This window comes from Mesoplodon bidens (genome assembly GCF_964165515.1).
Source record: "Mesoplodon bidens genome assembly, chromosome: 1".
Classification (NCBI taxonomy): Eukaryota; Metazoa; Chordata; class Mammalia; order Artiodactyla; family Ziphiidae; genus Mesoplodon; species Mesoplodon bidens.
Genome location: NC_138176.1, coordinates 17,557,489 through 17,572,625, shown reverse-complemented (window position 1 = coordinate 17,572,625; position 15,137 = coordinate 17,557,489). Strand labels below are relative to the sequence as shown.

Genomic DNA, 15,137 nt, shown 5'->3' with positions numbered 1-15,137 from the left:
TCAACCCAAGCAACCACTCCTCCAGGAAGTCCTCCAAGATGTACCAAGTGAAGTATTCTCTCTCCCTTCTTACAAACTGCATGGCATAGATTGAGCACCATCCATGCAACACTTGTTGCTCTCTCCTTTGCATGACAGTTATGTGTGCAAATGTCTTCTCTCCCCCACTCTACTTCATCTGAATATCTTCCCCCAGGCACCAAAAAAGCCTCCAAAATATATGTGTGCATTAACAAATAGTTAAATACATACCCAGAGATGGATTTATATATCTATACACACATTTTTTATTGAAGTATATTTGCTGTACAATATTATGTAAGTTATAGGTGTACACTACAGTAATTCACAATTTTTAAAGGTTGTACTACATTTATAGTTATAAAATATTGGCTATATTCCCCCATTGTACAATAAATCCTTGTAGCTTATTTTATACCTAATAGTTCATACCTCTTAGTCCCTACCCGTCTTGCCCCTCCCTCCGTCTGTCTCCCCACTGCTAACCACTAATTTGTTCTCTATATCTGTGTCTGCTTCTTTTTTTGTCATATTCACTAATCTGTTGTATTTTTTAGATTCCACGTGTAAGTGATAAACATTTTTATGTGTCTGTATACATGTCAAAATAAGAAGGAAAAAGCAACATCTTCATCATTAATTCTATAGACTCGCTTTGTATTAATCAATGTATTCAACAAATGCTAACTGCACACGTGCCTATCCTATATGCACCAGTATAGTCTCTTCGCTCTGGACACTAGTTAAGCTTCTGGATGCAGAGCCATGCCTCTGACAAGGTCCTTCTGAGGGTCTGGAGGGAGGGTGAGAAGTGTGAGTTATTTTTCTTGTGCTTCACAGATGTTGCCCACCCAGAGGGAAGCATCACAGAGCCCCTGACCAAACTTCCCGAGTTTGACTCCTGCGGGAAGACTGAGATAGCAGAGAGGAAGGTCAAGAGGATCTACGGCGGCTTTAAGAGCACAGCGGGCAAGCACCCATGGCAGGCGTCCCTGCAGACCTCGCTGCGACTGACCATCTCCATGCCCCAGGGCCATTTCTGTGGGGGGACACTGATCCGCCCCTGCTGGGTGCTGACTGCCGCCCACTGCACCGAGTAGGTGCCTGCTGGGAGCAGAGGTTAGGGTGGCTGCAGTCTCCAGGGCTGTTCTTCTCTCCCCATCTGAGCAGCATCTTGGCAACTCTGGCAGGACCTGGGGGTCGGATCTTGCTCCAAGGGCAAAAGGATGTTTCCTTACAACCAGATAGAAGAGAGCTCCCACGTGTAGAATGCTCACCATGTGCATTACGTGTGTTTTGACATGCAAGCCTCAAAACTAGCTACTTAAAGACAAGCAGGAGGGCCTCCCTGGTGGCGCAGTGGTTGAGAGTCCGCCTGCCGGGTTCGTGCCCCAGTCCAGGAAGATCCCACATGCCGCAGAGCGGCTGGGCCCGTGAGCCATGGCCGCTGAGCCTGCGCGTCCAGAGCCTGGGCTCCGCAACAGTGAGAGGCCCGTGTACCGCAAAAAAAAAAAAAAAAAAAAAAAAGACAAGCAGGAGAGTTCTTTAGCAAGACCATGATTACAGAGGAGGTTGCTGAGGGGCGAGAAGGTCAGGTCATCTGTCAAAGGTCACACAGCTGACCAGGAACAGAGCCAGGGTGTGGCTCCAGTCTCTCAAATTCCAGGGCTAGCTCCTGATCATCTTACTTTCCCTTGTAGCTTAAAAGCCAAATATCTAAAAGTGGTGCTAGGGGACCAGGACCTGAAGAAGACAGAATTCCACGAGCAGAGCTTTGGGGTGGAGAAGATATTCAAGTACAGCCACTATGAGGAAAGAGACGACATTCCCTACAACGACATTGGCAAGTCTCTTCTATCGGGGCTCTCCCATGGGTCTTGTCCTGGGTGGATTTCTCTACTGATGGGAAGCTGAGGTTTGGTTCTAGAAGGTGCTCTTGCCTTCTTGGTCCCTCATACACCCTGTAAGGTAGAGCATTTATTCCAGAGTTTTTTAGTCCTTAAAGGTCTGTGTTAGTGTTGCAGATAAATGTGCACAAGTTCTTAAATTGAGGGGAAGAGATGCTAAGAACATTGCATTGGGGAGAGAGCTCAGCCTTGAATTAACAGCTGGCTCACCTCTCTAAGCTTCAATTCCCTCTTCTGTAAAATGGGGACACTGACGTACAGTCTCCACTTCCTATGTGCTAAGTGACGTGATGTTCATGTATCCCCATGCACACCTGGCACCTGGTAGGCAATGAGGTACTTAATCTGCCTGCTGCTTAGTTCTGTCCCCTATTTCTCCATTCACAGACCTCTCACTCTTTCTGCTTCCTCAATATAATTTTTCCCCCTTAAAGCCTGTTTTTAAAAAAAGGATTAGAGGTAATTTAAAACTCAGCCGGAAGTGTTATTACTCCTCTGAATTGAAAGTTAAAAGAATGAAATGACCAAGGGAGAGTTCTTTTAGGTATTGGGAATGGGGCTTTGCTAGGTCCACCTTCTAATCAAGTTGAAGCTGATGCTTCTTTGACAGAGAGGATATCACTGCCCATTTCCCCTTTCTCTACCTAGCTTTGCTCAAGCTAAAGCCAGTGGATGGTCACTGTGCTCTGGAATCCAAATATGTGAAAACTGTATGTTTGCCTGATGGTCCCTTTCCCCCTGGGACTGAGTGTCACATCTCCGGCTGGGGTGTTACAGAAACAGGTGAGTCTGGCCATGCATTCTCCTGAGGCCCAGGTGAGTTACATCCACCAGACAAGAAAGGGTTACACTCAACTGCCCTCCTGAACTGGATATCAGTGTTATATTCAAAATGTATAAACAAAAGAAAGAGATTGCCCCATCTCTCAAGCTCCAGTTAAATCTCATCACCTTCAAGGAGTCTTCTCTGATCTCCATATCTGTCCTTGGCCCCAACCCTTAGATCTTTGACTTTCACCAAGCACTGATCCTGTATCCATGGAGAACTTTTTTCCTTTCCTAGGTACATTGGAAAGAGGATAAATTAGAAAGAAGATGGATTTTGGAGTCAGACAGACTTGTATTAGGTTCTTGGTTTTGTCACTTGACTTGGACAGCTGAGTTTCAGTTTCCCAATAACATCCTAGGTTTGGAATCATGATAACAGGAGATGATAGAATTCTCCAGAGATATTCATTAAGTCAGCCCCTGGAGGGCAGGGGTCAGGTTTCATTCACCTTTGACTCTACTACAGTGCTTTGGTCAAGGCTCTCTACATAGTAGCATTCTATAAATTTTTGTTAAATCAAGCTATTGATTTATCTCTAGGATTTGGTCTGATCTTAAAAAGTAACCAAAGGGCTACTTTCCTTATAGTACTGACAAGATTACACCCTTTCACATATGAAATTCAGAAGTGTATATCAAGTCTCTCTCAAATACTCAAAATAGATTTCTCTTCCCCTAAATCTTGTTCTTAATAATGGAAAGCAAGAATCACCTTAAATAGGCCCATATTCATGAAGAAAGTGAAATGTAATATACAAATTTGTCAGAAGGCTTCTGGGAAAGAAGATTTCTGATAGGTAATTAGATTTAGGGTTAACCGGGAAACCTTTTTGTAGCTCACTTCATTGGAGTCCCTCTAAACCTTTCAGCATCATCGTGCTGACGAGAGCAGATTGAGCAGAACAGAGGTTCTTTAGGCAAGGACATGTCTGCTCTGGGAAGCAGGTACTCTAGGTGATCAACCAGGGCACTTCATGCGTCATGAAGGCTCTACTACATGCAGCCCTCTGCCAGGCATGGGAAATTAAAAATAGGTTTAAGACCTCATCCCTGCTTGCCCAACTTCACCGTCTAGCTGGGGAGACAGAGGAGGGCAGAAATGATTCTGCTCCATGGGATAAGCACAGCATTGAAGGTCTGTAGAACCATCGTGAAGGCTGAAAGCAAAGAGTCCCCAGCCCTGAAAGATGAGGCTACTCTGCCCATCTCCTGTAAACACCCTTCCTGCCGAGCTCAGGTCCGGTGGCCCTCTTCTGACTGCTGCTGGCTTCTGGTGGGGCAGGTTCCAGCCTGGTCTCTACAGTGGCAACCTCCTTTCTCCGCCCCTCAGGAGAAGGGTCCCACCAGCTCCTGGACGCCAAAGTCAAGCTCATCAGCAACGCTGTGTGCAACTCCCGCCAGCTATACGACTACATGATCGATGACAGTATGATTTGTGCAGGAAACCTCCAGAAGCCTGGGCAAGACACCTGCCAGGTCAGAGACTCCAAATGGTACTTGAAGAAGGAGGGGCTGGCAGGACCTTACACCGGGCACAGAGGGCCCTTAGAACCCTGGGCTGGGAGGCGGGTTCAGAGACCCACCTGCCATTAAGCTAAAGGGGACATGTCTGTCCTCTGGCAAATCTGAATCCACATCAAACCAGGACGACTCAGTGTAATAACCATAGCAGTCACTTTGCCCACATTGTCCGACTTAATTCTCACAACCGTCTGGTGAAGGGGATGTCATTATCACCGTTGTACAGATGCTTAGAGAAATCATCTTGGCCTATAGCACCTGGGCGGCAAGTGGCAGCGCAGGAGTTTGCTCCACTGTGTTTAAATGGCCGCAGCACTGGGCAGCTTGTCCGCAAATCCCAATAAGCAGGGAAGAGTCCCAAAGACCAGTGCTTGGAAGGAGAGAGATGAGACGCCAGAGAATTCACAATAATATTGACTAACCATTAGGATTTAAATGTGTGTGCGTGTGTGTGAAGGGGGAGGGCGATTTATCCCTCATAAACTAATTGGCTGAGTGGCTTCTCTGTGGCCAGAGCCAATTTAGAACCTGCCTGACACCTGCCCCCATATAGGACTTTGGGGGACCAGCATGGGCACATTCACATCTGAGCTCCTCCCTACAAAGGGACCCAACAATGATCTCCCAGCCTTTTGGGAGCCCCTCTTGGGATGGGAAATCACGGTCTCTCTCGCCAGGGTTTGTGGCTGTACTGTGACCCCCTGCCCCTTCCCAAGGAGCCAAAGATATCCACCTACTCAAAGGAGGTGTGTGGGCAGATGGGATTGATTTCCCCTAAGTCCCCAGAAGACGAATAGGAAAACAGATTGTTCGGGGCTTCCCTGGTGGAGCAGTGGTTGAGAGTCCACCTGCCAATGCAGGACACACGGGTTCGAGCCCTGGTCTGGGAAGATCCCACATGCCACGAAGCAGCTGGCCCCCTGAGCCACAATTACTGAGCCTGCGTGTCTGGAGCCTGTGCTCCGCAACAAGAGAGGCCGCGATAGTGAGAGGCCTGTGCACCGCGATGAGGAGTGGCCCCCACTTGCCACAACTAGAGAAAGCCCTCGCACAGAAACGAAGACCCAACACAGCCATAAATAAATAAATAAAAATTAAAAAAAAAAAGAGCCGGTGACATGTACGTGCGCTGAGACAGCGCAAATTGGAGAGAAAAAAAAAAAAAAACCCTCAATAGGTTACCAGAGTAATTCAAGGTAAACTACAAATAAAGGATAATTGAGACAGGGCCCAATTAAAAAAAAAAAGAAAACAGGTTGTTCAATTCCCTAGATATTTCAAAGGCTTCCCTTGTAGGCTTTAAAAGCAGATGGTCATGGGTTTGAAACCTGCTTCTATCCTTTACTTTGTGACCTTTATCAATCACTGAATGGCTTAGTCCGCTCGGGCCTCTACAACAAATTACCTTAGACTTGGTGGCTGGTTTAAACAACAGACATTTATTTCTCACAGTCCTGGAGGCTGGAAGTCTGAAATCAGGTGCTGGCATGGGCGGGTTCTGGTGAGGACCCTCTTCCAGGTTGCAGACTGCCAACTTCTCATTGTGTCCTCACGTGGTGGAGAGAGAAAGCTAGTTCTCTAGGGTCTCCTCTATAAGGGCACTAATACCATGCATGAAGCCTCCACCCTCATGACCTATCACTTCTCCAAAGCCCCACCTCCTAATAACATCCCAGTGAGGATTAGGCTTCAGCATTTGAATTTGGGGGCAGGGGGACATAAACATTCAACCCACTGCACCGAAATAATTCTCCAACCTCAGGTGTTTAATCTATAAAACGGAAATAGTGTATCCATAAAATCAGCAGATTGTGGCTAAGATTGAAAGAGACAATTCATTAAAAATCCTACCAGTCGTGGTGCGTAAGCAGCAGTGTGTGTGTGTGTGTGTGAGAGAGAGAGAGAGAGAGAGAAAGAGAGAGAGAGAGAGAGACGTCCTCATTCCTCTCCTCCTCACCATCATCATCCCCTCCACCTTAACTGGGGGTTTAATATGAACCAGACACTGTTCTATGTGCTTTACAAACATTAGTCCTCACAAGACCCTCAGGGTGGGGCAGGGGTTCTGTTGTTATCCACGGTTTACAGTGTGAGAAACCGAGGCCCCGTTGGCCAGCAGGTAAGCCTGGTTTGGAGCCCAGCAGATCTAACTCCAGGGACCATGTTAAACATCAAGGCCGTGCTGCCTCTGAGCCCCATCCTCCTTGCCATGTGTGTGCCCCTGTGGGCCCTGGAAGGGCTCTATCTAAACAGGGCGCCTCTCAGCCTCCGCCAGATCCCTGCCGGAATGAGAAGTTGAGGGCCCCTTGTAATACCTGTATCACTAAGAGTCATGGCGGGTCAGGAAGTAGGGCTGGGCCTGGCACCGGGCCCCGGCGCCGTGGCTTCTCTGACTCAGGAAGCCCTCACTGACTCAGGACGTAGGCTGGTATTTGTTTCTCTCCCTTCAGAGCACTGCGTCACATGAGGCATTGGAAGAGTCTTGTTGCTACTTTCCCCAGGGCAGGCCAGCAGTCTCACCCCTCCCCCACCCCGTATCCCCTCACGGAGGGTGGGGCTGTCTCTGAATGTACTCCTATTCACAAGGCTGACTCCTGAGTCTTTTTCCCGTAGGGTGACTCTGGAGGCCCTCTGACCTGTGAGAAGAACGGTACCTACTACATCTATGGGATCGTGAGCTGGGGCCTGGAGTGTGGGAAGAAGCCAGGAGTCTACACCCAAGTGACCAAATTCCTGACTTGGATCAAAGCCACCATGGAAAGGGAGGCTAGCTTTTGAGGTGTCTTCCAAAGCTCACAGCCCATCCTCCTTAACACCCAGCCAAGGCGAGGCCTCACGGGCAGCCGTGGACAGCCTCTGACGCCTCCGAGTGTCCAGGCTCTAAGCAGAGACCACTGCTGCCCAGCCTGGGGTGCCCTGGACCAGCATGGCCGCCACTTCCTCAGGCTCCCTCCTGGGAAACCCAGAAATGAGAGAATCAACCTGAAGTATAGGATGTTTGCTTCCCTTCCAACAATTGTAGCTTCTAGAAAATCAGTGTTCATCGACTGCCTTCACCTCGGACATTTGCAAATGTGAGATTTCAGACGGCTTAGCGTCAGTGGGGGTCACCTTTACATCTTTATTCCTCATCCCAGACACTCAAGGCACGCAACAGGGCCACCCACTTCTAGGTATCTGACAGAGGACCAAAATACAACATTCTCCACCCACTTTCAGAGAGTTGTTATTTTAATAAAGGAGGGTCGGAGCATGGGCTGGGGTGCTGTTTTCACAGTTGGCCCGAACTGAAGCCATGCCTCTGGCGTGCACATTTCCTCTCCAGCTTCTCTCCCAAGAATCCCAGGTGGACGCCGCCCACTCACAACGGCAGGGCCTTCCTCCTTTTGACGTGAAGAATCTCGGTGGCATCTGGGTTCACATCCCCCCTCTGATCATCTCCGGTCTCTACAGCCTCCTGCCCTGCCTGCAGAAATCAGACACACCTCCCTGAGTTAGGATGAACCTCCTGCCCTGCCCCCATAAGACAAGCTGTCTAACATGCTCGCCCTCCCCTTCCTTTTTCCCTCCTCCATCCTCCCCAAGAAGAAGGATCCTCAAGGCAAGAAAGATAAAGAAGTAAAGCCAATCTCTCATTTAGACGTGGCATCTTTCTTCCGAACAAAGTAGGGTTCAAAACCCAGACTGCTGTAGCCAGCAAGTCCCTGACCCCTTCCATGAATGCAACGAGCAAGCAGTCAGCACAGCCTGGGCTGCCGCGGCTGCGATTGATGTAGCCCCCGCATGTTTGTCTCCAACGAACTAATGGCTGTGACTTCAGAGAAAACCCTGCAGGAAGTTTAACCCGGGTGTCCTCCTCCTGGTCACCTCAGACCCATGAAATTAGGCGCCTTGCCTGAGCTGTATTTCACACGTCTTTAGAGCCAGCTGACCTTTGGCCAAAAATAAAGTTTGAAAAGAAACAATGAGTTTGCCTTTCCCCCATGGCCTTGCAAGCCAGCCCGCTACTCACGTAAGCTCCCCGGAGACCCAGGCCCCTCGCGTTGGCCAGCTCTGCAGCCCGCCGAGCCATTTCCACTTTGTAGGAGCCAGGAGGTGTCCAGCCAATACCTCTGGTCAGGTTCAAGTCTGATTTATACTTAACCTTGGGGGAAGGAGGGAGGCAAGAGGAATAGGTCAGCAGGGTTTGGGGGGAGGCTTAAAAAGCCTGCCCTGGGGATTCCCTGGTGGCGCAGTGGTTGAGAGTCCGCCTGCCGATGCAGGCGACACGGGTTCGTGCCCTGGTCCGGGAAGATCCCACATGCCGCGAAGTGGCTGGGCCCGTGAGCCATGGCCGCTGAGCCCGCGCGTCCGGAGCCTGTGCTCCGCAACGGGAGAGGCCACAACAGTGAGAGGCCCGCGTACCGCAAAAAAAAAAAAAAGCCTGCCCTGGAGAATATGCTGTTAGTGAAGCCCGGTCAAGCGGTCAAGGGAGCCAATTCAGCTTAAGCCGGAGCTCCCTGGCATTGAGGACCCTATGTGCTGGGAGCTGGGCCAGCATAACGCTGTCCTCTGCATCTTTCCATTTCAAGTGATGGGGCTGTAACGGGGATGGAGGGTCAGAGACCTGGTTCAAGGCCGAGCTCCCATCTTGACTTGCTCTGTGGCCTTACGGAAGTCATTTCCCTTTTTTGGGCCTCAGTTGCCTCCCAGAGAAAGGTCACGGTCCAGGCGACTACTAAGATCCCTTGGAAAGAGTACGGACAGCAATCAAGAGCTTGTGCTCACATCAAAACAAATGGGCTCAGATCCCAGGCCTGCCACTTATTTGCCATGCGATCTTGAGTGTGTTCCTTCACCTCTCTAAGCCTCAGGTTCCCCATCTGTAAACTGGGGCAGTGATGGTATGGTCGTGAGAGCTATGTGGCACGACGCTCAGAAAGCACTTGGCACAGAGCCTGGCCCACAGGAAGGACTCAATACATTGCAATTCTTGTCATTTCTTCTGGCACTATTGAGTTAGGTCTCCTGGGTTCTATCTCAGCCCAGGTCCCCCCTGAAGGTAACATGGGACGTGGGATTCTGGCCATCTCTTATGAAGAGGTCCCAGAGGCCGGGCCTCGGCCAGGGATTGAGGGCAGCCCACGTCGCTCTGCAGCCGGTGGGCCTTCTGGGCAGGTTTCAGGCCCAGCTGCTCTGGGCCGCAGGTGGGCTAGGGCAGGGGCTGCCTGTAGCACACACTGCTGGCCAGCTGCTGGCTCCTCTTGGCTTGGAGGAAGCCAGGCTGGTCTGGGCGTCTGTGGAACGGGGACCGGCTCTTAGCGAAGTCCTTCCTGTACTCATTGTCGCTCTGGAGTTTGCTGACGCTGAGGAAATGCTTCAGCCTCGGGTCGTCATGGATGCTGCAGTACCCAGTCTGCAGGCCCCGGTCCCGCAGGAAGGCCCCTCTGTACCAGAACTGCAGGTCAGAGAGGCAGAGGGGGGTCATGGGCACCCACCTCCCTTCTAGGACCAGTCCTCAGGATCTCAGCAGGAGGTTCAACAGTGGGTTAAGGGCACAGCTTTGGATTCAGATAGACCTGGGATCTGGATCTCCCTCTGTTGCCTACTCGCTGTGTGGCCTTGGGTCAGTTACTGAGTCTCTCTGGTTTCTTGGTTTCCCCACCTGATAAAATGGGAGAATGAACCTCCACCCCATGGGACATTGAGAGGATTCAGTGGGGGCTGAGCATCATGTCTGGCACAGGCTCACGCCCACCGAGTGTTGGCTGCTGGTATTATTGCTGCTGTAATGGTTAATAATCCAACAGCAAGAAAAATGTGTCCATTCTCAGTAGCCGCTCATGCTTTGATTCTTTCCAGCTTTCAGGGATCCAGTCCAGTGCTCCTCAAACCATCTGTAGTGAAGGACAGGATTCATTTTGTTTTGCTTTTTAAAATTTCCAATCTGTCAAAGTCCAATATGTGGTCCTCCTGCCTGTGATTAGTATGTAGTGGTACCAGGTACATTTGATAACACATAAAAACTGGCCTCTACTCTGCTCAGCCAGGGGAATCCACCAGTCACAGGCTTGGAGGTCATAATGTCTAATTGCTGAGAATGTTTCTGAATGCTTGCTCTTGATTTCTGTACTTATCTCACTTTGGACCAGTAACAAGCCACTCATGAATTATGACGTATCTAGTTAATGACATCTTCCTATTCAATAATGGAAGCTGCCGTGTTTTGTCATGTTCTGTGCATGACACTATGAACCATTTTGGTTTCATCCCTACATCAATCCTAGGAGACCAGTATTAGATGTCTATTTCATAGATGGAGATATTTGAGTTCAGAGAATTTAAGCAACTTGCCCAAGACCACAGAGCCAATTCCTAAATGACTGAGCCAGGATTTGAACTCAAGTCAATCTAGGGGGGAAAGCCAATCTCTTTCTATCCCATCACGGTGCACTTCAGCTAAAAAAAAAATAGTCCCTCAATTGAAGGTCAACAAATCAATCATATGTTAATTGACTTCTAGGTACTGTCCACATGTGTCAACTTTTATTTTATTTATTTACTTTTTTGCGTTACGCGGGCCTCTCACTGTTGTGGCCTCTCCCGCTGCGGAGCACAGGCTCCGGACGCGCAGGCTCAGCGGCCATGGCCCACGGGCCCAGCCGCTCCGCGGCATGTGGGATCTTCCCGGACCGGGGCACGAACCCATGTACCCTGCAGCGGCAGGCGGACTCTCAACCGCTGCGCCACCAGGGAAGCCCCACATGCGTCAATTTTTAAGAGCGTCTCTCTTAAAAGAGAGGGAGTGGGAATACAACCCTCCCCAATTCCAAATTTCTGGCTAAGACGCTAAAAATTAAGGCCAACTTTTTTCTTTCATTTGAAATATTTGTTCAATTTTGGTTCCCGGTGGTTTGCCTTTCAACAGATCTGGGAAAACCAAAGCAAAACCTATCAGTGAGAGAGAGAGAGAGAGAGAGAGAGAGAGAGAGAGAGAGAGAGAGAGAGAGAGGAGGGAGAGAACGTGAGGTCTTACGTCACTGGCAATCTCCCTGGATGCCCGGGCGGTCTGGAACGGGATGGCGTCCAGCCTGAAGTCATAGCCACCATCCCGGGTCTGTTCCCAAGAGGTTCTGTAGACTTTCTAGTTGGGGAAACAAAGAAATGAGTGAGCAGGGACTGAGTAGCTCCATGTCTGCGATCTTGCTGGTTCTCAGTGGGAGTGGTTCCTCAACATGTACCCTCTGTCTTGCTGGTGCCCAGAATGGCAGAGCCCGTGGTCCCACATCCATCCTGAGGACCTCCCCAGCTCTGGCCACAAAGGGCTTCAGCTCTCAGCCCCCAGTCTGAGCATCAGGCCCTGCTCTTGTGGGTCTTGGGGTCTGTGGGTCTGGCTCATTTGCTTCATGCCACTGGTACCAGGTGCCCCTGACGCCCTTCTTTCTGTCTTTGCTTTTACTTTCAGCGTTTGCAGCTTCTAGATGCCAGAACGCAAAGTTCAAGAACCCTGTTTCTTCCCACATGCCGAAGGTTCTATTCCTTGGGTCCTGGCACCCACATGTTCACAGGCTCCACTGACGTCCTGGGGGCCCCTGGGCTACCTCTGATGCCATGTCACAGCATCCCTATGAAGCATGCTGCATCCCACATGCACCCCTGGCGCCTGCACTGAGGGGAGAGCCTTCCCCTGAATTAAATTGATTGTCAGGAACCTGCCAGAGTTCCTGACCCCCGTATTTCACATCTTCCTCTTTCATTTTTTTCCCTTTTCAAGTTGTTCTCACACACCCTCGGGGAGTCTGTAATCACATCCTCTCAGTCCTCAGGCAGACCCACATCACCGATGGAGGCATCAAAATCTCCCGTGCCTTCATGTAGCTAATATTTTTTTTTCAAGATAAGGGAATGGCTCCATGAAAGGAGTCATCTGGAGATCCCAGCGGAAGGCTGTTCTTTATTCCGCCACAGAGAAGGGAGACAGCGGGCGAGGCACATCACCAACAGATGACAAAGTGACAGCCCCAGACCGTGTCCCTCTCTCACTCATTCCCAGAGCCACGGCAGGTGAGGGGGCCCTTAAGAACCTTACTTTTGTCACTTGGAAATAGAGGTCAAGGCTGAGGCTCTGTTCTACAGGGGATTCGGGGGATTAAGCCCAGGAAAAGTGGCAGAAAAAAGCAAAGTGCCCTCACGCCACCGCACAACCGGGCCTGGAGCTAGAGGGGACCACGGAAAGCTTGAGCCAAGCGCGGTGGAGCCCATCATTCTTCGGTGCTGCTGCTCTTAGCCACCTTCCCCTTCATCCCCGCCTCCAGCTCCAACATCGCAAACCAGGAGCCAGACACCTATTCTGTTCAAGCAGCGAGAAGTACAGAACCAATCATTGCTGGGGTAATCACCTTACTGATAGATCACGATCAGGGCCCAAAGGATTAGATTTCCCGGGTCACCACTGAGTTCAGCGGGCTGGACCGAGAGGTATGAGGAAGGGGAGGGGCATTCAGACAGTGACGGACCAACCAGCCCCTCTAGCATTACGCTTCCTGTTCCGATGGTCCCGCAAATATTAGACTAGCAAATAGAGTCAAAACCCTTATCATTCCCTGGAAAGGGGTGTGTGGCGGTGCCTTCCTAATGAGAGCCTCCATACCAGACCTGGGCTAGGAAATGACACCGATCTATCCACAGCATCAAACTCCGAGGTCACCCCACTCTGGTGTTCAATGCATCCCAGCCTCTGAGGCTCTGTAACTGAGGGTCAACTCCAGGGCACGGCCCAAATTGGGGTTCTCCCCGAGGTGCTGGCTCCCCGTCTCCTGGGCACTTCTCCCTGTATACTATTTGCTTGATTGTCTTCACTTCCTCCCCGAGTTTTTTTTTATTCTGTTGAGGTTCTTGCCTTGCCACTGGGAGCCTTTAGATTCCGCAGGCTCTTTGATTTGGAACCCTGGGTGCTGCTCTTCTTTATCACAGTGGGCACAGCTTTGCCCTCATCCTCACACATTAGAGTCATTTGATTCTTTAGTTATTTCGGCTGCCTTACACATCTCAATGGCTTTCTTTGCCCAGGAAGGTCACCTTCCCTCCACATCATCCTCACAGAGCACTTGATCCAATTGTGCGTATCCTACACGCCCCCGAAGAAGTGCTCTTTCAAAAGAGGTCCACGAGTTCCCCATACCCGCGTGCCCTGGCGGCTAATTTCAGCTCCGGAACTCTGCAGACTGGCATCCCTCGTGGGCGGAAAGATGCTTCTGCCACCAGCCTGGGGTGGCTGTCCTCCTTAAGCTGGGCCCCAAGTGGACCGGCAGTTTTATCCCAGTTTCCAGGGCAATGGGCCTCCGGCAGTTCCTCTGATGGAGGCCTTGCCTTCCCCCATCCCTGCAGCATTAATGAGATGGATGTTTTGTCCAAGCTCCGCTGAGGGGGAGGTCCCGCTTCCCCAGATGGAGGTCAGCCCACCAGAGCTGCTGTTCTAAAATTATCCCTCGCACAGCCCTCAAAAGCATCAAATGGTCATAATAACTCATATTTACAAAGCACCATCACATTCACTGTGTGGGATCCCACAGGGCTTTACAAACGCAACAAACTAATACACACGCTAACTAGAAGGCGCCTCTCGCCAACCCCTGCGAGGCAGCCATCTCTAGGGTGAACCGCGGCGGCTGTTGATCTCCACGGAGCCCCAGGACACAATGGCCCGGCCAGGGCGGGAAGAATGGCCAGACTCTGGGAGGCCCCGCGCTGCCCCAGGCCGACACGCTCAGCCTGTGTTATTCTGACCTGACTGCATCTTCTGATGCTGCCGCCTCGAAACCTGTTATCCCAGGATCACAGCTTTGCTGGGAGAGCGGCCGCCTCTTCTATTACAACCAGGGGCCTCCAACCCCTGCCAACAAGCCTGGGTTTAGGAAACAGCACCTTGGTGATGCATGCAAAGGGCACACATCCAAGGGAAACAGACGTGTTGGGGTCTACAGCCTCACACACAAAGGAGCGGATTGGGTTTGGACCAGACGGACTACAATTGCAGCATCTTTCTAAACTGCAGAAAGCAGAGAAAGCGCCACTTTGTCTCCAAACTTACACTGCTCTGAATGGCTAAGGAGAGGTGTCCAAAAAACAAACAGAGCAGGTGTCTACACCCGCGGGGCCACGACACCGGCAACACTCCTCTGGCCATAACCCAGCACCTGACCGAGGTCTTTGGAGCCATGCCCGGCATTAGGATTTGAGAGCTAGAAGGACCACAGGCATTGGCTAGCACAGCTCCAGCCCCATTTTACAGCTGGGAAACTGAGGCCCAGCAAGGAAAGTGGCTCAAAGTCACACATGTCTTTTGTCCCACTCTCAATCCACGGTTCTTTCTACTCCCAGCCCCCCTTCCTATAGGACCTTCTTTTTTTAAAAATAATAATAATAATAATATCCTGTTTGGGCACAGATCATTTTACAGAAACAGGCACACACCACATGAACCGCTGGCTCACTTACATCGCTCAGATGCAGCGCGTTGAGGCGGGCTCTGGTGAAATCGGGGTGGTCGGGGACCAGGGTGTATCTGTGCCGGGATTCGGCATCCCCTGACCTGTACAGGCGCTGCGGGGAGGAAGGCTCACAGCAAATGGGAAACCGCACTTGCTGCAGCCAAGGTGAAGAGGGGCCGATTCCCATTCCTGCCCCTCCCACTCGAGTGACCCCATACCCTCACCCCAGGGCACAGAAGCCCGTGGAGAGCATCCCTCCAGAAGCCACCCAGGAAGGGAGGGGCCCATGGGGCCAGGGTCAGGCGGTGGCGGAGTTGGTTTTAAATAAACCCTGTTTAAAATATTCATCAAGATTTGCTCCCAAAGGGTCACAAACCATCACCCTGGGTGG

The 15,137-nt window shown here is 50.9% G+C and overlaps 2 protein-coding genes across 3 annotated transcripts in view; one reads left to right on the top strand and one right to left on the bottom strand.

Annotated features, from left to right (window-relative positions):
- HABP2 (hyaluronan binding protein 2) overlaps window positions 1-7,608 on the top strand; it is a 36,675-nt gene extending 29,067 nt beyond the window's left edge. Inside the window, exons 9-13 of one of the 2 annotated variants that reach the window (XM_081228345.1) lie at window positions 862-1,117; window positions 1,722-1,864; window positions 2,577-2,711; window positions 4,090-4,232; window positions 6,891-7,608. In XM_081228345.1, the coding sequence (XP_081084471.1) occupies window positions 862-1,117; window positions 1,722-1,864; window positions 2,577-2,711; window positions 4,090-4,232; window positions 6,891-7,055 (842 nt within the window). In that variant the 3' untranslated portion in view covers window positions 7,056-7,608. Of the gene's footprint in view, window positions 1-861; window positions 1,118-1,721; window positions 1,865-2,576; window positions 2,712-4,086; window positions 4,233-6,890 lie in introns of both variants that reach the window. The other variant, XM_081228344.1, reaches the window with a different exon arrangement.
- Window positions 7,609-7,638: 30 nt separating this feature from the next.
- The window catches only part of NRAP (nebulin related anchoring protein), a gene marked incomplete at both ends in the record, with an annotated part of 71,588 nt that continues 64,089 nt past the window's right edge, over window positions 7,639-15,137 (bottom strand). The window contains 6 exon segments of the mRNA XM_081228337.1: window positions 7,639-7,743; window positions 8,290-8,421; window positions 9,403-9,468; window positions 9,472-9,714; window positions 11,293-11,400; window positions 14,754-14,858. Coding sequence (XP_081084463.1) covers window positions 7,639-7,743; window positions 8,290-8,421; window positions 9,403-9,468; window positions 9,472-9,714; window positions 11,293-11,400; window positions 14,754-14,858 — 759 coding nt within the window.